The sequence below is a fragment of the Eurytemora carolleeae genome, unplaced genomic scaffold (assembly GCF_000591075.1).
Source record: "Eurytemora carolleeae unplaced genomic scaffold, Eaff_2.0 scaffold80, whole genome shotgun sequence".
NCBI lineage: Eukaryota > Metazoa > Arthropoda > Copepoda > Calanoida > Temoridae > Eurytemora > Eurytemora carolleeae.
In genome coordinates, this window is record NW_019396141.1 from 453636 (window position 1) to 474784 (window position 21149).

At 31.8% G+C, this 21149-nt stretch overlaps 2 protein-coding genes across 2 annotated transcripts in view; both read right to left on the reverse strand.

Moving 5' to 3' along the window:
- The window catches only part of LOC111696154 (sex peptide receptor), a 34018-nt gene extending 23067 nt beyond the window's left edge, over positions 1–10951 (reverse strand). Inside the window, exons 1-5 of the mRNA XM_023465705.1 lie at positions 10821–10951; positions 7036–7105; positions 6743–6834; positions 4900–5005; positions 2164–2234 (exon numbers count right to left, since the gene is read on the reverse strand). Of these exons, the coding sequence (XP_023321473.1) occupies positions 2164–2234; positions 4900–5005; positions 6743–6834; positions 7036–7105; positions 10821–10914 (433 nt within the window). The 5' untranslated portion in view covers positions 10915–10951. The remainder of the gene's footprint in view (positions 1–2163; positions 2235–4899; positions 5006–6742; positions 6835–7035; positions 7106–10820) is intronic.
- A 406-nt stretch (positions 10952–11357) lies between these two features.
- On the reverse strand, positions 11358–17095 carry LOC111696187 (mucin-5AC). Its single transcript, XM_023465737.1, has 5 exons — positions 15998–17095; positions 14596–14790; positions 14133–14201; positions 13558–13656; positions 11358–11423 (listed from the first exon to the last, which is right to left on the reverse strand). The coding sequence occupies exons 1-5, from the start codon at positions 17093–17095 to the stop codon at positions 11358–11360; spliced, it is 1527 nt and encodes a 508-aa protein (XP_023321505.1).
- Between the last annotated feature and the right edge of the window lie 4054 nt (positions 17096–21149).

The window sequence follows — 21149 nt, forward strand, 5'->3', positions numbered from 1 at the left end:
GTTTAAAGGAAAGTTTTCTCCAAAGTTTATACTCTGATCTAACCATAAAAAAGTTTCTGATACAAGAAGTTTTAGCATATTTAGAATAATTTTAAACATTTCTTATTAATTAATTTGTATAGTTTAAGGAAAACAGTGCTACATTTTTAGAATTAATGAAAGATGATAGCCGTATGTCCTTAGTTTGTCATGGTGTCTGTCTGTTTATTTGTACCCGTTAAAATGGCTAAACAGATTGAGTCCAAAATTTGTGTTACATGACTGTACACCATAACCCTTAATATCGAATACATCGAAAGAATTAATCAAATGTCGTATTCTTCACTTTCTGATAATGGAATGTTGCAGATATTTAGTTTTTTAATTAAATAATGATATGGAACTCTTTAAAACTGTTCCCGCATATTCATGGCTATTTAGTTATTTTCGCAAATACTGAAATTTACGTAATAGAGTACAGAGCGTCCAAGATCATATTAGACTTTCTCCAATCTTTAACGCCAAAATACGCACATAATACTCAAAAAATCTAGCATTTTCTGCAAAAAAAAAATTCTATTAGCCTTATTAAATTTTTCAAAATGATTCATTCTTCTTAAATTTTCTAAATCGTAATTTAGACCCATTGAAGCGGTCTAATTTGATGTGGGACACCCTGTATAAAACTCTTTAAAAAATTGTCAAGACGACATTTGATAAATTCTTCCGATGTATTCGTTATTAAGGGTTTCACTGTAGGAAAGGTGTATGGCTGGTAGAAGGGGACTAATTTTGCCCAGAAAACTGTCGTAATTTATCATTTTTCAAAATTTACCAATTTAAATTAAAAAACCGCGAACATGTTTTCATTTAAATTCTAAGAATTCTCCCCGAAGAAAACATTTTCATCGTAATATCTGACTTTTATCGAAAAAACTATTTTTTTTCAAAAATGTGAAGAAAATGTTATGGATAGAGATTCCACATTTACATATTACAATTATTTTGCAAGTAATTAAAAAAACAGAGTCGTTTATCATTTTTTTTTGAATTTCGATTAAAATGTTCGTAATTTTTATATTTAATTTCGATAGGTTATAAAAGACTAATAGAATTTTGGGATTTGTGATCGTTCAATGATTAATTAATTTATGATTATTTTATTAGCAAGATTTTGATGTATATCTGAGAGTTTCTTATGTTTTGATTCCACATTTTCGATTTTCCCCCGCTTTTCATCTTTGGCATATGATAAAATGGTTGGCAAAGATGATAACTTTAGAGTCAACGATCTATAAAACACTATTCCCCCCCCCCCTCCGGCCCCGGTTGAGATTTTAATGGGTGTTTTGATTGGTTAAAAGGATTCTTTAATCTATTTCACTTTGCGTTTTTGTTCTTTCAATTTAGTGTTTTTGTATTTTTGTAGGGATATTAGAATATACATATATAGTGAGTTACAGTGATAACCAGAAAACTTTGAAATGTGAAGACGACTTTTAGACTCAAGTTATGACTTTAAATAGTCCAATGAGCATGGAACACGGCAATTGTGCAGTGTAAACAGGCCTACTCCAATCAATTAGTGTTTAAATAAGTGTCTCGTAATAGTTTGCTTTGAAACAACATAAAATTCAATTAATTAATTCAATACTGTCGTTTTCCTATTTTAAAGTCTCCTGGTTATCACTGTAGTAAAGGCAGCGACGTTGTGACATTTCAGAGTCAACCCGGTCTTGAAAGTTGATTACTAATTTTTTTTATCTGTTTGGATGTCCGCCCATTTATATAAGGTATAACTTGGGAACTCAGCTTTCCCTGGAGTTTCCTTGTTCAAATGGACCCACTCAACTTGGAATGTTCAAACCAAGCTAAGAACATTCCCGTTGTTCTACCGAGTTCTCCAAACAAAATTTGAGGAAAATCGGTCAATAGGATTCTTTGCTATCGCCGGACATCCAAAAAGACATTTCCTGGGAAAACTATTTTATATATGTAAAGTACTAGCTTGGGAACCCAGCTTTGCATGCAGATCTAAACAATTTCTTGAACTTAACATTTTCGTGGTTATAACGAGCTGCCATGTCAAAATCTGAAGCAAATCGGTCAAGAGATGGATGAGTTATGATCAGACATACCAATAAACAAACAGAGATTACTTCTTTATATATATACTATGGATACCTGAGAATAGAAGAATGTTCAGTATAACTAGAGAGATACAAGGAAATAGCTGAACAAACAGAACTCTGAACCTGAACAGTTTAAATAATTAGCCGTTTTCAGAACTGGAAATCTAAACAGTTCAAATAATTAACTATTGAACTGGAGACATGAACACTTCAAATATTTAACCATTGAACTCGAATCATGAACAGTTCAAATAATTAACCATTATCAGAACTCAAAACCCGAACAGTTCCAATAATCAACCATCATCAGAACTCAAAAACCCGAACAGTTCCAATAATTAACCATCATCAGAACTCGAAACCTGAACAGTTCAAATAATTAACCATTATTAAAGTCTGACTGTTTGATCTAGCAGAGTTCAAGATGACTGTTTGATCTAGCAGAGTTCAAGGTTTGATCTAGCAGAGTTCAAGATGACTGTTTGATCTAGCAGAGTTCAAGGTCTGACTGTTTGATCTAGCAGAGTTCAAAGTCTGACTGTTTGATCTAGCAGAGTTCAAGGTCTGACTGTTTGATTTAGCAGAGTTCAAAGTCCGACTGTTTGATCTAGCAGATTTCAAAGTCCGACTGTTTGATCTATAGCAGAGTTCAAAGTCCGACTGTTTGATCTAGCAGAGTTCAAGGTCTGACTGTTTGATCTAGCAGAGTTCAAAGTCCGACTGTTTGATCTAGCAGAGTTCAAAGTCCGACTGCTTGATTTAGCAGAGTTCAAGATCTGACTGTTTGATCTAGCAGAGTTCAAAGTCCGACTGTTTGATCTAGCAGAGTTCAAAGTCCGACTGTTTGATCTAGCAGAGTTCAAAGTTTGAAAAATGAAAGGACTAAGACATTATAAGTTAAAATGTAATAACTTTTGTGTTAATCTTGAACTCTTGATCTCAATATATATTGGGGGCACTTTTAGATATAAGGATAAATGCTGGATCCCTCAATTAAAGTTATCCCTGCAGAGTATAACCACCAAAGGATTAAAGGATTAAAATTAATCCATTTGGAAATCAATGGTTGATCCCAAGATTCACAATACAAAAGTTTTAACTTCAGATCTTGGAACACTAATACTGTAATAAAATAAAAGAATTTGCATTGTGCATAACTTAAAAAAATATCTATTTAGAATTACGAAAGACACGGGGAATGATGAAATGATACAATGATACCCAAATTCAAACCTTTCTTAAATATATTTCTTTCAGAAAGATTAAAAACATTGATGAGTCAATTAATGATTTTACAAATAACGACTAATAATACGGTTTAGTCAGCTTTTTTTGTTTTTGAAAAAATTGATGATAAGTTCTAGCAAAAGTATTTTTATTTTAGTTAATTTGTGCATCCTGGGGATTAAAGACGAAAAATAACTGAATATGGTTTAATTGGAACATATTTACAGTAAAAATAGAAAATAACAAGCCTATTCCGAAAAAAAATATTGTTATCATTAAAAAGTTTTTAGAATTAAGCTTTTTTCAGTTTTTTATCACTATAGCAAATAGCCCAAAGCCAGCCGGTTTTGATAAGATAAATTATAAATTTTGATCTTATGTTTTATAAATCATGTCTTATTAATAAAAAAAATCCCCGCTATGAAGTAATTATTGTATGATTAGTATATGCAAACATTAAACATTCTGGAAGAAAGGAAAGACTTCATTTTTACTGCTAATTAAAATTAACTATTCATGTCTTTTGATAAGTTCCAGAAAATCTTTTCGTTGTTTATTAATCATTCATCAAAGAAAAGAAGAAAGTTGAGACTTCTTTTATGTTAAAAATTATACGTTTTAACCCTATCCCTGCTGGGGTACATGAAAACAAGGATACGCCATGGGGGTCAATTTGAATCCCATGTTTGATGTCCAAATATGACAAATGATTATTGGAAAGCTCGTATGCAAAAATTGAAAAATTTTGCAAAATCCAGTTTAATAGTAAAAATGTTTGCAAAATAAATATGTCCAAAAAATGATAAAATATGCATTTTTGATCATGCCATTTTAAATATGCAAACAATTTTGCAAAATTTTAAATAACCTGATGTATAATTAAGAAAAACTAAAAATGTGCAAATTTCTTTTGACGGGTTGCAAATAATTTACAAAACTTGTGCAATCCGTTTCTTTATATCATAGGCTTTCCAAAACTAAAAATTATTAAAATCTGACAACCGAAAGTGGGTCAAAACAAAGATTTAGTTTGTTACAGGAAAAAGTAGTCATTCAGGCAGTGTGCCTGAGGACTTAGGCAGTAAGAATAAAAGCCCGGTTTTAGACCTTAAGAGAGGGCTATAGGTCAGAAAATTTCAACAGCCTCAGACAAATACTTTTTGAGTTATGAAAAAAAAATCTACAGGTTGGGGGGGGGGGTCAAATTGACCTCCCCCTCCCCCAGCAGGAATAGGGTTAATTCATGAAACAGACAACGTCACACAAATAATTGGAACTGACATGATACTATAACTATATTGTTACATGATCTTCTTAACATATAGAAATTGCATTGAAGTGCATGATTAAATAAAATTTTATTATTTCTAAGTTGTAATTTTTTTTATGAAAAGATAGCTAGCGCTTTCTTGTAAAAATATCAGTGAGCGAATTTAAACTTCCTACTGCCGCCGAATCAAATTTAAAGATTAAGAGAGGATTTGAAGTGTTGATTCAAATTCATTAATTTCGGTGCCAGGTTAATATTTAATAATGAGATGACCGTTGAGAGGGGACTTACCAGAAGTATGTGTTAAAGTAGATCGTGAGAGAATTTGGAGCAGCTGTCAGCCAGTGAGAGAATTCAACGCGACAAACTGGTATTATCGCAGTTCCGTTGGCGCCATCTGCAAAAACAAAATGTCACCGTAGTTAAAAAATGAAATTTTGTTATTTAAATTAGAATCGGTATAGATTATGTTGGCGTCACAACATTTCGTGGAAAACTGATTTCGTTAGAGTTTCGTTGGCACCACACCTCAGTAGTAAAAGTTAAAAGATTTTGTGACCATTCTTAAAGTCAAATATATTTTTCGATTATGATAATCGAATTAAAGGGACTGTAAAGGAAAAATGAAAGGGGGTGTAGGGTGAAATCGGATAATCTCAGGCGTTAAACGATACATATAAAACATCTACCTGATGTTCCTGTCTCGAGAAATTGATATATTACTGTGTTAAATTTGTTCGAAAATTCATTTATATGCAATTTTGTATTAAAGTAGATAGATCAAATTCAACAAATACGCAAGGAAACCAATCTGAAAACGACAATATCCCACAGGAGCCTGAGAATCCCAGGTTTGCTCCTATTATAATTTTAAAATTTTTATTTTGCATTTTTAATAGATAATTGATAATATAATTACATATAGTCTGTATGGTACGTATTATGTCACCAGAACTTCAGCCAATGACAGTGCAGTATCATTGTCACGTGATACAGACGGAAATCACGTGACCAGTTTACTGCACTGCCGGGCCATTGGCTGAAGTTCTGGTGACGTAATACGGACTATATGTAATAATATTATCAATTATATCTATAAAAAATGCAAAATAAAAATTTAGAAATTATAATAGGAACAAACCTGAGATTCTCAGACTCCTGTGGGATATTGTCGTTTTCAGATTGGTTTCGTATTTGTTGAATATGATCTGTTTACTACCACAACTTTTATACAAATTGCATATAAATGAATTTTCGTATAAATTTGACACAGTTTTATATCAATTTCTCGAGACAGAAACATTAGTTAGATGTCTTAAATGTATCGTTCAACTCCTGAGATTCACAGGTTTCATCCTTTACCCCCTTTCATTTTTCCTTTACAGTATTTATTGGATGACAAATATAAATATTTTTGCAAATAAAGATAAAAATATAAAATAAATATCGTCTATTTAGAAAATGAGTATCATTCCTAGGTTTCTTTCAGTTTTTACACCAATTGTAAAATCGATTTTACAATTCCTTTTCTATCTTTTTGCTCTAATGTTAATGGACAAAAGGAGGAGGTAAAAAGTAAAAACAAGACAAACATAGACAGGCTTCATCCAGTTTACATAATTTATAAACCTGCATATAACCAATATTGAAGAGCAAACAAGGAAAATAGAAGAGAGTGAATTTCATTAACAATTTTTTGTTTAAATTATCTTCTCTAACTTAAAATTTTTTTAACAAAAATTAAAACAAAATATTCTGGTTTAGATATATTCTAGTGTAGAACATACACTCATAAAACTCTTGAAATTAACCCTACCAAATGCTTTTCTTTATTCTATCACTTATTCATTGTTATCTACTGCGAGAAGATTAACATTGGGATGATACACTGCACAGTGCTCACATATTTTGGATCTTGTAAACTGGGCTGACAACTTTAGAATTGTGATATCGGGATCAATATTATATAAACTCAAGATAAATATTATTTTAAGTTTGATATTTCAAAAAGTGTATATTAAGGAATCGTGATTAAAGGTATCTACTTCTAAAGTTTTCAGCTCTAGAAGCTGGATAATATCATTTCAAATATTTAAAAATTCTTTAAAATATTATTTTGAAAAATGAAGCAAACCTGTCATTATTGTTGAGTAGTTCCTATCCGCAGTACGGCTAACCATATGCGCAACAGACAAGGTCAAAATTAAACAGATAACTACCTTACTCCTGAATATTTAGTGTCTTGTCTGCCTTGTCTATCTTGTCTTTCTTGTCTGTCTTGTCTGTCTTGTCTGTCTTGTCTGTCTTATCTGCCTTGTCTGCCTTGTCTATCTTGTCTATCTTGTCTGTCTTGTCTGTCTTGTCTTCTGTCTTGTCTGTCTTGTCTGTCTTGTCTGTCTTGTCTGTCTTGTCTGTCTTGTCTGTTACCTAGCAATAGTGCACCACTGTTTGGCTGTAGTAGCATGACAGACGTATATGTATCTCTGTACAGCCAAAGCTAAAATAAATGTATTTAATTAGTCCTTTATCTGGAATTAAAGAGCATTTAAAAACTCATATAAAATAATGTATATACTGTAGTTTCTGGTAGGAATGTAAACAAAGATTAGCCTTGGTAGCACTGCGCAAGGTGCAAATGCAAGGAAAGTTATTTCAGAGGTGTACGCATTTTTTGTACTGCAGTGTACTGTCTTTGGGCGGAAAAGTAAACACAAGACGGATTCCACAGCCTGACTTGGGATCGATTTTCACAAAAATAATCTATGAAATATTCTGGTCATCGGAAACTATTATGTGAATTATCAAAATTATCAAAATTAAATGCTTTAATCCTCCTCAGATACTAGACGAACACTGATGCATCTATTCTTGTTTACAAATTCCGCCCAGAGAGAACTGGTTTAAATATGTACGAGAGTATACGTGACCGCAATTAACTTTCCTTGCATTAGTACCTTGACATTCCGTATGTTTACATACCTCCCAGAAACTGCAGTACATGTTAGCCCGGTTCATAGATCGAGCTGTAGCTATGACTTGACAGCTGAGCTGTAGCTAGTTAAAGCTGTCTGAGTTTTCTAGTCAATGAACGCACCTAGATCAGACCTTAGGTGTGACTTCAAATCGTAGCAAAATTTCAGCTGATCCAAATCATACCTCAGCTAGGATTTAGCTCCGACTTCACAGCGAAATCACAGCTAATGGGAACAAACTGGACGCCATTATTTACAGAATCCAAATGAAATGGGAACATTTATTCAGCCATTAAAATGAAAATATGAAAAATCGAATATAATATTTTGTTGTATTGTTTTACTTTTAGTTTATCAAAAAAAGAATAGTTAATTTTGTTTACAAAATGAAAAGATAATTGATCAAATTTATATTGCAATAAAAATGTAAATTGTTCATAAACAAATGATTAAAAATAAATTCGAAAATTTGATTTTTCAAAAAAAAATTTTGGTATTTGAAGAAATGAAAGGGAGGGGGGCGTTGGGTCCAAGGGGGAGGATGCATTTTTATAAATAAATAAATATTAAAATTGCATATTCATCTACATAAAACTAAAAAACTTTATTCTTTGTTTAGACAAATTTGTCAACAAAATATGATGAAATTTTCAGAATTTAGTATCTTGAAATTTTGTAATACAAATTTTTTTGGTAAAATTTTGTCCTTTTTTAAAAGACGACTTTATTAAAGAGATCGCTTTTTGTGCAAATGCCCAGTAAGATTTCAATTTAAGCTGTCAAATTGCTATGACTTCGCAGCTTGGATTACAGCTTAGCTGCGACTCGAAGTCACAGCTATCAAATGCTATGACTTGAGACTAATGAACGAGGTGTGATCCAATTTTGAGATCAGAGCTCAGAGCTATGTCTGGAAATCATAGTCGTAGTTACAGCAAGTTACAGCTTGTTCTATGAACCTGGCAGTTATCTTATGGTAGTTTCTGTTATGTATTATATCTGTAATGTACTGCCTTGTGCAATGTTGTTGCTGCGCTATAAAGAACTATGTTGTGATTCATCTTTACTGCCTTAAACGTTATCTGTATAGTATCTGTATTGTTCAATACTTCATATGTACTGTACTGCATTGTAGAATACAGTATACAGTGTCTGTACTGTTTATATATATATATATATATATGTATTTACAGGGTTACCCACAAAGGATAAGACTGTAAAGACAACTTCAAAATCTTTAAAAATGACGATCCTAAGATTTAATTCTTCATGTCCTTTTTGTCTTTCACTGACTTAATTGTAGGTATTTTTAACATAAAAGACATACTATATAAACTTGGTACAACCACCTTTTATTTCTTATCCTAATTGTTGTTAACCCTGGTATATATATATATATATTTTTATATATATATATATATACACTGTATATATAAATATATATATATATACATTATCTTCTTAAAATAAGTCTAGAACATGTTCTATTATTAAGATTAGTTATTGCTGGACACTGTGTATCATGTTGGACATTCTTCAGCAGCACATTATACTAGTTATATATACACTAAACAGGGTTACCCACAAATGATGAGGCTGTAAAGACGACCTAGAACTAAAAAATATGACGATTTGAAGCTTAATTTTTTACTTCTGCATTCAATCAGTATTCTGCTGAGTGCTGATGTGTAAAATGTTTAAACACAGATATAAGCCAGTTTTGGCCTACAATGAACCCTGAATGCAAGATCACGGACTATACCAATTCCGTACAATCATCTCTGAAGTATAATCCTTTGTGGGTAACCCTGTATATATATAATATATATGTCTTGGGCTAAATATTTGCATGAATAAACAACAACTAAGGAAACAAGAGCAAAACAAGAAAATGTATTTTATTGTCATTTTCGAACTTTTTGTTCAAATCTAAAGTTTACACAACTAGACTGCATTGTCCTAGTTTACAAGATATAGAAATCATTGAACATTATTTCCAATATGAATTCGCTGTGCATGGTCGACAGCAAGAATGTTGAAAGCACGAAAAAAAAAGTTTTACCCCATAAAATGAAAAAGGCCGATATCTAAGTAATTTTATATTTATTTATTGTAGTTATATATAGCAAATATTTATGCAAGAAACAATGACATTTATTGTAGTTATATAGCAAATATTTATGCTAGAAACAATGACATTTATTGTAGTTATATAGCAAATATTTATGCAAGAAACAATGACATTTATTGTAGTTATATAGCAAATATTTATGCTAGAAACAATGACATTTATTGTAGTATATAGCAAATATTCATGCTAGAAACATTGACATTTATTGTAGTTATATAGCAAATATTTATGCTAGAAACATTGACATTTATTGTAGTTATATAGCAAATAATTATGCTAGAAACAATGAAATTTATTGTAGTATATAGCAAATATTTATGCTAGAAACATTGACATTTATTGTAGTTATATAGCAAATATTTATGCAAGAAACGTTGACATTTTTTTGTGAAATTAGTATGTGTACAGTATATACTGTACAGTGTACAATTGCTGTGTTTTATGTTAATTGTACTATTTAGTTGTAGTCATAGATTAATAACAATACAGATAGAACACTAGATGTAGTCTTTTCAAGATTTAGGGGTATTTTGTTCATAGTAACCCTGAGGCAGAAACCCTAACGAGTTACGCGCAATGCTGCGTTGAATGAAATGCCGATGAGAAAAGACGACATCTAGTGTTCTATCTGTATTGTTATTAAGGTATGGTTGTATTGGTCCCACTATAAAAGTTGAAAATTTGTCACTCAATATCTTAATACAATTTTGGACAGTAATAGTTAAACAAACTTTTTGATACTTATAAAAGAAAGTATCAATTAATAGACTGTATAAGTGACCCTTCATGCAAAGTTGGCAAAGCCCGATTCACAAGAGTACTATGCTTTGTCTGATCAAGGTAGGAATTATATATCTATATTTATAGCGTTAAAAATTTATTTTCAATTGTGGATTCGCTACAAAACTGACTTGAGCAGGAGAACATATAGGCATTATCTGAATTTAACAATTTTAACAAAACCACAATATCTTACACGATAATTATCAGATAAAGATTTCAAGGGTACCTTTGTGAATCGGGCATTGTCATCTTTGCATGGAGGGTCATTTGAAATTACGCTTACAGTCCCTTTAAATTGAGCAAAAATCCCTTTTCTGCTAACCTACCTAGAGTGAGAAGGTTTGACGCACTGTGGAAAAGCTGAGGAGCTGTATCTATCATAAACTCAAAAATGTAGCACAGTGGTCCAGTCCAACCCATAGTATTGTAGTTTCCCAGAGTAAACAGATACACAAACCTGCAGTACAATTCTATGTTTATATATCTTTTACATATATATATACTTTGCTTGTCTGTCTGTTTGTTTATCCGTTTGTTTTTTGTATCCAATGAATGTCAAAACGCGCGGCTGACCCGATCGGGGCCAAATTTTGTTGTGGGACCTCACGTGACCCTAAGGAAGGTTTATGGACGATCGAATTTTCAGAAATTTACCTCTAACAAATTTCGATTTTTGAAAATTTTGAAAATTCACGAATTTTGTTTTGTTTGAAAATCCGCAAATTTTTGTTGTACAATATTTACAAAATAGAAAATGTTCACAGTTGAAATAGAAGATGGGCACGAAGCGCCCTGAAAGCCTAGTTTATAAAAAAAAGCTATTCGCTCATGCATATATATATATATATATATATATATAATAGCTATAGCTGAGCAGCAAACTGCTGGACCAAATTGGCTGACATTCTTTGAGAAAACCCATGGGAACCCTGGGAGTAACATAGGCTAACAAATATTCAAAATTTTTATTTTCAAAATATATATTTCTTTCCTCAAAAATTTAAGATTTTATTTTTCAAGATTCGAATTGGATATCGTCTTTGTTATGAATTAGGATTGTAATAACTAATTTCAAACCCATAATATTATTATGTCTGCTAGAGTTTATTTAATGAAAACGATAAATGGCTGTAAAGATGTGTCTCCGCAAGATGAACAGTGAAGACGGACAAGTTTACTCTGTTTGTATACAGCAATTTTCTTGTTTTAAGTACAACCGTATGCAGTCAAAACATAAACAAACAAAATGTGAACATAGCAGACAAAACTCTTACAGATTACAGCTTTCTCAGTATACTATACTAAATCAAAGAGTTATATAAAAAGATGATATCGAATTCGTCACTGAATTCCCATGTTTATTGGGACACCCTGTATAAGCCTGAGCTTTAAAATTAAGGAGTATCGTTTAATAAATATATTTCGTATTTATTTGAAAACTTTTCTGAAGGTTCAGTCAAAATCACTGAATTATTTATGTTTAAGCTTTCACACCAAAACACTATATTCCTTATCTTAGTTTAGAAAGGTTCAACAAAGTAAGTTGTGAAGGAAGGGGGATATGTCATTAATTTTCAATATGTTCTAAATAATGATTCCGATTATGAATCCCCCCCCCCCCCAATCGTTCTTGATCAATTCACATTCTTTCCCAATTCATTTACATATACATTATACATAATAGCTCGCATATTCAACAGATTATTTATTCGCTACCTTACAGAATTCAGAGATCATTAAATCCCTTATAGTTCATTTAATTGTCAATCACTCAGTCCTTAGACGCTTAAAATCGCTGGCTCGCTTCTATTTTCAAAAAGCGCATTTTTAAAAATAACTAAAAACACAAATTTTCAATTCTAACCCACTTCTAAACACACTTTCAGTATAAAATTGTTTCACCATTTCCTCATTTACAGAAAACTGGTGCAATACAAATGCATTATTTAGACGGAAGTACAACTGCACTAACTTAAGTACAAATGCATTCTTGATGCAAGAAGAATGCATAAATTATCATGCTACTGTTACCATTTAAAAGTGGTCGAAAGTAAAGAAAATGTAAAGTCTGAAACTGACGTAAATAAGTCTACAGAGTATAGGAAAAATGTATTTACAGCGTAAAAAAGAAAAGATAGTGTTTGATAATAATGACTTGAATAAAGCCGGAGCTCTCGGGTAGATTCTCCGCCTTTCTTCCTCCTCATGTGACGGATTAACTTTCCTCTTTTCGGTTCTTCATAACAACTAACTTTATTTCGGCTTTATCCTGGCAAATCCTATTTCCTGACTAGAATTCAAATAGNTGCAATCTGAGCTTAGCTCCGGGTTCGTATGAGGACTGAAGGGGTTACATCAATAGAACTATCCAATCTGAGCTTAGCTTCAGGTCCGTATTAGAACTGAAGGGGTTACATCAATAGAACTATCCAATCTGAGCTTAGCTCCAGGTCCGTAATAAAACTGAAGGGGTTACAGCAATAGACCTATCCTTATTCCGAGCTATTGAGCTCATACTGGTTACAATAGTTTAAATATCAAAATCAAGATTTCCAGATAAACTATTCATGTTGTTTGGCCCTCTTGTCTGGTTTATCTGTAAATTATAATTTATGGGCTACACTAAAGTTTCTGTCTGTTAAGCTGCTCTGAAGTTGGGTTTATTTGGAAACAAGTCGTGCTCTGAAGTCTGGTATACCTGTAAATAAGCTGCTCTGAACTCTGGTATACCTGTAAATAAGCTGCTCTGAACTCTGGTATACCTGTAAATAAGCTGCTCTGAACTCTGGTATACCTGTAAATAAGCTTCTCTGAACTCTGGTATACCTGTAAATAAGCTGCTCTGAAGTCTGGTATACCTGGAAATAAGCTGAAGTCTGGTATACCTGTAAAAAAGCTGCTCTGAAGTCTGGTATACCTGTAAATAAGCTGAAGTCTGGTATACCTGTAAAAAAGCTGCTCTGAAGTCTGGTATACCTGTAAAAAAAGCTGCTCTGAAGTCTGGTGTACCTGTAAATAAGCTGAAGTCTGGTATACCTGTAAATAAGCTGAAGTCTGGTATACCTGTGAATAAGCTGCTCTGAAGTCTGGTATTCCAAGGTTAGAAAACTTGAGAAGATCATTTAAAAGTTCTTCTCTTTGCTCTTCCGGGGCAGCAGTCACCTGAAGATATATCAACTAAATAATCAAATGATCACCAATTCCAATTAATAGATTGATAATAATTATTAAATTTGATCAAATTATCAAACAAGCAATAAGATTTAATAGAAGGCATTTCATAGATTGGACATTTCATATATTGGAATGGACAGGACATTTCATAGATTGGACATTTCATAGATTGGACATTTCATAGATTTGACATTTCATAGATTGGACATTTAATAGATTGAACATTTCGTAGATTAGACATTTCATAGATTAGATATTTCATAGATGGGACCTTTCATAACGAAAAACGAATACTTAAAAAAATTAATTAAGGAATAAACGAATTAAGTAACTAATTAATTAAAGAATTAATGAATTAATGAATTAATGAACTAATTAATAAAGAATTAATGAATTAATGAATTAACGAGCTAATTTATTAAATAATTAATGAATGAAATATTTAATGAATCAATAAAACTGACCTGTTGAAGCCGAAGTTGTAAACGAGCAAAATGAGATGTTAAAGCTTGAAGACTTCCAGATAACTCTTCCTAAATAAAAAGAATGACCCATTTGTTAATAATAACTACAGTGGTAGGCAATTATATCAATACAATGATGACAACTTTCGATTTAAATGATTAATATCAAGCTGTTAAACAGCATGGATACACATAAACATAAAAGTCAAGAGAAGTCGTCTTCTTTGCCACAAACTCTGATTTTCTAATACATATAGGCTTGCTAACCGATGTCGTAGACCCAAGATATTTCAAACTTTGCTCTTAGATCATAATCTAAGCACAAAATATCAAAGGTTTACAGCTTACACCATTAGGATGTTAAGATATAAGCATAGAGAATAGAATATATATTAGAGGGGAATTTAAAGAATCTCTCGATAAAAAAATATTAGGTTAACATGACAGTGTCTAAAAATCAAACCTGCTCAGCTTCCATTCTTTTCATCTTTTCTCGAACTTTCTCCGCGTCCTCATCCTCATAGTTTAGAGGCTTTCTTCCGTCATCCTTCTCATAGTTCCATCCTTCCTTGTCCTCGTCCTCCCTATCCTGTCCTATAGGACCTAGTCGGAGTCCCATCGGATAGTTGTACTCCTCGTCCTCCTCACTTTCACAATACTGAAAACATTTTCATTTAGAAATATTCTTTTTAATATATTCCGCATCAGTTACAAGACACAAATATGGTTTTCTATATATTCCGCATTAGTTTCAGGACACAAATATTGTTTTCAATATATTCCGTATCAGTTTCAGGACACAATTATTGTTTTTAATATATTCCGCATCAGTTCCAGGACACAATTATTGTTTTTAATATATTCTGCATCAGTTCCAGTACACAATTATTGTTTTCAATATATTCCGCATCAGTTCCAGGACACAATTATTGTTTTCAATATATTCCGCATCAGAACGTTGCAAAATACAAATTTCTTACTAAACCTAAAGCTGTGAGATATGCAGAACTAATAAAAACATTACTTTTTATTCAAAATAAATAAACCAAAATAGAAAAAAATATAACAAGAAATCTACACTCTTAATGACAAAATCAAAAAAATCGATTATTTGGCAGCTATTCAACTTTGCTGCCAAAACTTCATAGTTTCTTTGTGCCTATAATCTCTTTAAGTTTTTTTATTCTAAATGACTTCAAGAAAAGTCTGCATGGTGTTACACAACCAAATTGATCCAGTAAAAAATGAAAACTTTAAGTTGACTTGGAAAACAAAATATAATATATAGATCAGGAACCCATGATCCACCTTCTTACGTTACAGGAACTGTCAGCGTAATTTCAAGATGACCTTGCATGCAAAGCTAGCAATGCCTGATTCACAACGGTACCATTAAAACCTGCATCAGATCATCAATGTCGAAGATATCGTCGTATTTTTAGGGTTAAAATGTGTTTGATTCTGATAATTCCTTTAATTTTTGTAGAGAAATCAGTTTTAAAAATTACAAACATTGATATCTAATTCATAGTTGTTCAGACAAAGCTTTCCCAGGTACCGTTGTGAATCAGGCATTGCCATCTTTGCAACCTATGCCTTTAGGTAACCTAAGTAACAGCAAAGTGCAGAGTAAATGTAGACAACAAAAGTGGCTAAATCCAAATTAAGCTAACATTAAAAAATTTTAAATTCAACCTTTCCATAAGAGACAAGTTTTCTTAATGTTGAGCCGTCTTAACCCCCTTACAATAAAACTATACTTTAATCAAAAAAATATATGTGCAATTATTTCAATATTAAAGCGTGAAGCATGATTGTGGAATGAAGTGAACATAACATTAATTAAAATAAATATTATGTGTAACCTGATCTTCAGATCTGATTTCATCCTCATCAAGTTCATCTAGATCTACTATATCATAGGAACTGTTTATTTGTTCACCAATCCCTAGCACAGCTATTGGTTTAAATGTAGCATCAGCGTCAAAAGTTTTGATTAGGTCTTCTTTAGTCGTTGTCAGCTGTTTGCAGACTGATGTCATGAAATGTTGTTCATTGACTGTTCCCAATTTCCGGGTTGGACCTTGAACAGAATGTTTCCCACTGCTCGTCTCTAACTTTATTCCAACATAATTTTCTTCCATGGATTGCTCACATGTTGGCCCACTTGGTGTCTCTAATGTTACGCTGGTAGGTGTCTCTAAAGTTGGTCCACGAGATGTCTCTACTGTTACGCTGGTAGGTGTCTCTAAAGATGGTCCACGAGGTATCTCTAATGTTATGCTGGTAGGTGTCTCTAAAGATGGTCCACGAGGTATCTCTAATGTTATGCTGGTAGGTGTCTCTAAAGATGGTCCACGAGGTATCTCTAATGTTACGCTGGTAGGTGTCTCTAAAGATGGTCCACGAGATGTCTCTACTGTTACGCTGGTAGATGTCTCTAAAGATGGTCCACGAGATGTCTCTAATGTTATGCTGGTAGGTGTCTCTAAAGATGGTTCACGAGGTATCTCTAATGTTACGCTGGTAGGTGTCTCTAAAGATGGTCCAAGAGATGTCTCTAATGTTACGCTGGTAGGTGTCTCTAAAGAGACTTTGCTAGATGCTGTTGGCATTGGTTTGTTAGACATCTGCAAAGTCTGTCCACCCAAAGTCTCCCATGTTATTTTGTCAGATTCAATCCCTGTTATTTCGCTAGAAGACTCTAGTGTTGCTCTGTTTGGTGCCTGTCCACTAGATAGTGCTGAAGTATATGCGTTAAACGGTTCAGTAGATGTATCGAAATTTTTGTTTTTAGCTTTATCAATAACCAACTTTTCAGAAGTATCAAAATCCAGCTTTTTGTCGAAAATTTCCTCTAATCGTTGTCCAGCATCTTGATCAAACTCTTGCTCATTGGTAATCCCAACAATGGAACTCCTCTGACTTCCATTAACTATTCCATTTTTAGAGCATGTTGTCATCTCTAAAGAAAAAACAAAATTAAAAATATAAGATAAATAATTAAAATGGTTTAAAAAATATAAACAAGATAGATCTGTCTAATTTAATCTAATTCAGACGCAAATGAGTTATATTTCCTGTATATTTCCTGTATATTTCTTGTATATTTCCTGTATATTTCCAGTATATTTACTGTATATTTACTGTATATTTCCTGTATATTTCCTGCATATTTCCTGTATATTTCCTTTATATTTACTGTATATTTCCTGTATATTTCCTAAATATTTCCTGTATATTTCCTGTATATTTCCTTTATATTTCCTGTATATTTTATATTTACTGTATATTTCCTGTATATTTCCTAAATATTTCCTTTATATTTCCTGTATATTTCCTTTATATTTCCTGTATATTTACTGCATATTTACTATATATTTCCTGTATATTTCCTGCATATTTACTATATATTTCCTGTATATTTCCTGTAAATTTCCTGCATATTTCCTTTATATTTTCTGTATATTTCCTGTATATTTCCTGTATATTTCCTGCACATTTCCTGTATATTTCCTGTATATTTCCTGTATATTTCCTGTATATTTCCTGCACATTTCCTGCACATTTCCTGTATAATTCCTTTATATTTTCTGTATATTTCCTGTATATTTCCTGTATATTTCCTGTATATTTCCTGCACATTTCCTGTATATTTCCTGTATATTTCCTGTATATTTCCTGTATATTTCCTGCACATTTCCTGTATATTTCCTGTATATTTCCTGTATATTTCCTGTATATTTCCTGTATATTTCCTGTATATTTATAACAAAATGTTTTTAATTTCTTACAGAGTATTCTTTTTTCCGGACTTTCAAAATCATGATTTGTTAAAAAATCGTTTTCGTTTTCTCTTGTAGCCTTTTTCAACTGATTTTTATCTTTGTCAATATCATAATCCCATTCAGACGAAGGTTTCCACTTGCACTATAACATTTCCAATGAAAATTTTTTATTTAGTTATATTTTATCTTATGAATAATTTTTTTTCCTCTTTTAAAGTCATGGTTTGAGTGTCTCTCAATTTGTGTAATTTTTCTGTTTTATTTACATATGTTATTTTTTAACCTGGATTAGTTCCGACGAGCCCGTCTTTTGATAAAAATGCATGAAATTTTACAAAATATACTCAATCTTATTAAAGAATGTATTAACGAAATATTTAGTTAAAATACATATTATTCCTTATTTTCCCATTTTAAGTTTGGAAGGGACTGATTCTTTTTTATACTGCTGTCCCGTTTAGTCTTTAGTCTGTGTATGTGCCCTGAACATCTTGCTCTATCTGCTTTAATGTCGGTCCGGTAATTGAAATGATGCGGAGTGTACAGTGAGCTAGATGGTATTTTTGTTCATTAATGTTATCAAAATTCCATATGTATTTTATATCTAAAGACATCTTTCAAATCGTAAACTGTACAATAAAAACTAATCTAACATTACTAAATACAGAATGTATTTGCACATTGTACAAAGCACATAACACAATTTACTGCACAATATTTAACTAGAAAAAATGTAGCAGTAAATATATAAAAGTCTGCTTCGTTATATTCTACTCGTATATTTCCTGTATATTTAGAAAAAATGTAGCAGTAAATATATAAAAGTCTGCTTCGTTATATTCTACTCGTAATACTAATGTTGTACCAGCTGGAGGCTTTTAGAGATAGATAGATAGATAGACAGATTTATAGATAGATAGATAGATAGATAGAAAGATGGATATATTGATAGATAGATATGAGGCCCGGAGGTCCTTTCTCCGTTCTCCAGCTGTGACGTAACCAACAAGTAGAAAGTAGAACCATGAGAGAAGTATTATAAGTAAATATAGATCAGGAGGATGGGAAAACAATATAGGTAAAAACATTGAATTACTAACATTAGGTGGAAAAAATAATCAAAACGGCCAAGAGCTATTTTCCACCTAATTGCTTTATACTTGTACTGTTAATATAATCATCAATTTTGTGATTGTAAACTCTATCTGTATACAGATACATTTATTTTAGCAATAAACTTTATCTTATCTTATCTGAGCTGAAAACTTTAGAATGAAATATCCAGATATCCCGTCGAATAATTAATCTGGAGTTTAAATTCATGTGGAGAACAAGCAATATTTAATCTGGATATTAATTTAAGAAACTCTTTCTCTGGATATCCAACACAAAAGTTTTCAGCTCTAATTTAGTTTTTGAACTGTTATGATATCCAGTAGATATCCACATTGTGAATTTAATCATTAACTGTTGTTGTACATTGTACAGTTGTGGTGCTTCATGTTCATTGGACATTTAATATTTTCAAGCAAATATTTCATACAATAAGGATATCATTTAAAACTAATATAAATTGAACGTAACAGTGAAATCTTATATGTTTTTAATCATAACTCTTCTTATTAAAGAGAAGAAGAAAAAATGTTCTGAATTTGAAATACATAACCGGACTAATTTGCTTTCCTCATGTTTCATACAATCAGGACTAGAGGTGCTACGAGGTCACAAAGTCTAATCAGTTATGTCGCATAAATTTGAGCTTCTCCTTCTGTCTATATGTAGTTTAGTGTTGGATGAGGGAAACACCTAGTTTATGTTATAAAATGTACATTTTATTATGTATATATATCTTTAAGTTTGCAGTAGAAAATGTTCTTAATAAAGTTTACGACAAAAGATAGATTCAATGTTGATTCATATTTATGACAGCCTGGATACACATAAAGCATATAATATGAAGTTATGAGAGAACCTTTCAAATCTAAAAGGTTTTCTCCTTGATTACTTGTAGTTAACAATCAAAACAAAAAAGTCGTCTTCATTGTATTGATATAATTGCCTACCACTGTATTAAAATGTATTATATTATCAAAGCATAAGTCATAACCCATTTCATGAATAATAATTTTTGCTGACAAAGAAGACGACATACAATCTAACCGGTATTTCGTTATATATGAATCAATCAAGCAGAATAAAAAAATATGAAGAAAACTACACGATTATGCGTCTGCTTTTGACCTCACACTTTTTTGATTACTATCAAATAAGGAAATGAAAAAAGAAATATTAATAATTATGAAATTGGTTTTTTTGGAAGTAACATAATCGGGTTGTTTTGTAATTCATTTTTATATTAAAAAAACATTGCTGAAACCAGGTTACCTACATGCTTATTCTATAGGTTAAAGACGATTTTGAAGTCATCAGTTAATCAATTAATATTATTCCAGGTTTGTTAGAATATTACTGTACTACAACACTACTTCAATTAAGTGCAGAAACCACAAAGCAAGCTTCAAATTGTCATATTTTTTAGTTTTGTGTCGTCATTACAGTCCTTTGTGGGTAACCTTGTACTATATGTAAATAGATAAGCAAGTTAAAACCAAATGAAGTTGAAGACGACATCCTAAACATCGGTTGATCAAAGTTAGTGGGAAATGATGGTAATGATGTTAGAGAGGTAAAACTAATTAACTCTAAAACTTGGTTGGTAGAAGTTGGCTAACAAATGCAATGCGTATATGTGCTTTACCTTTAGAGAATTACAGATTTATTATTTTTTTTTCTCCGCAAAATGTTAAGCTTGAAAATTCATAAAAATTACAGATCTCCCTATTTCAGTTCCTTGTTTCCCTAAGTACCTGGATTAATATCTCCCTGGATCAGGTCCTTGTTTTCCTTAGTCCCTGGATTAATATCTCCCTGGATCAGTTTCTTGTTTTCCTAAGTCCCTGGATTGATATCTCCCTGGATCAGAAAGGTCGTGAAACTACACTTCCTTCCTTGGGTCATTAACCTGGTCTTATAACAAAATCTACTAACAGTAACATGATGTCCCAGATATTACAAGCTTTACTAATATTCAACGACAGAATATATAACAACATACTATATATTCACCAAATTGGTGTCTCCAAATATTACGAATATCCACAAACGTCATAAAAGCTATAAATATTCACCGTTTTTTAACAACCTTTATTTTGTGCTATCCCATTTTTGT

Bases quoted from the DNA above. Each gene is read 5' to 3' on its own strand.
- LOC111696187 (XM_023465737.1), bottom strand. From the start codon at position 17,095: ATGACAACATGCTCTAAAAATGGAATAGTTAATGGAAGTCAGAGGAGT. The intron at 14,202-14,595 runs GTTTGATTTTTA...CTTTTTATTTAG, and splicing joins AAAGAATGGAAGCTGAGCAG to GAAGAGTTATCTGGAAGTCT. The intron at 11,424-13,557 runs GTATACCAGACT...TGTTACTCCCAG, and splicing joins TCAGAGCAGCTTATTCACAG to GGTTCCCATGGGTTTTCTCA.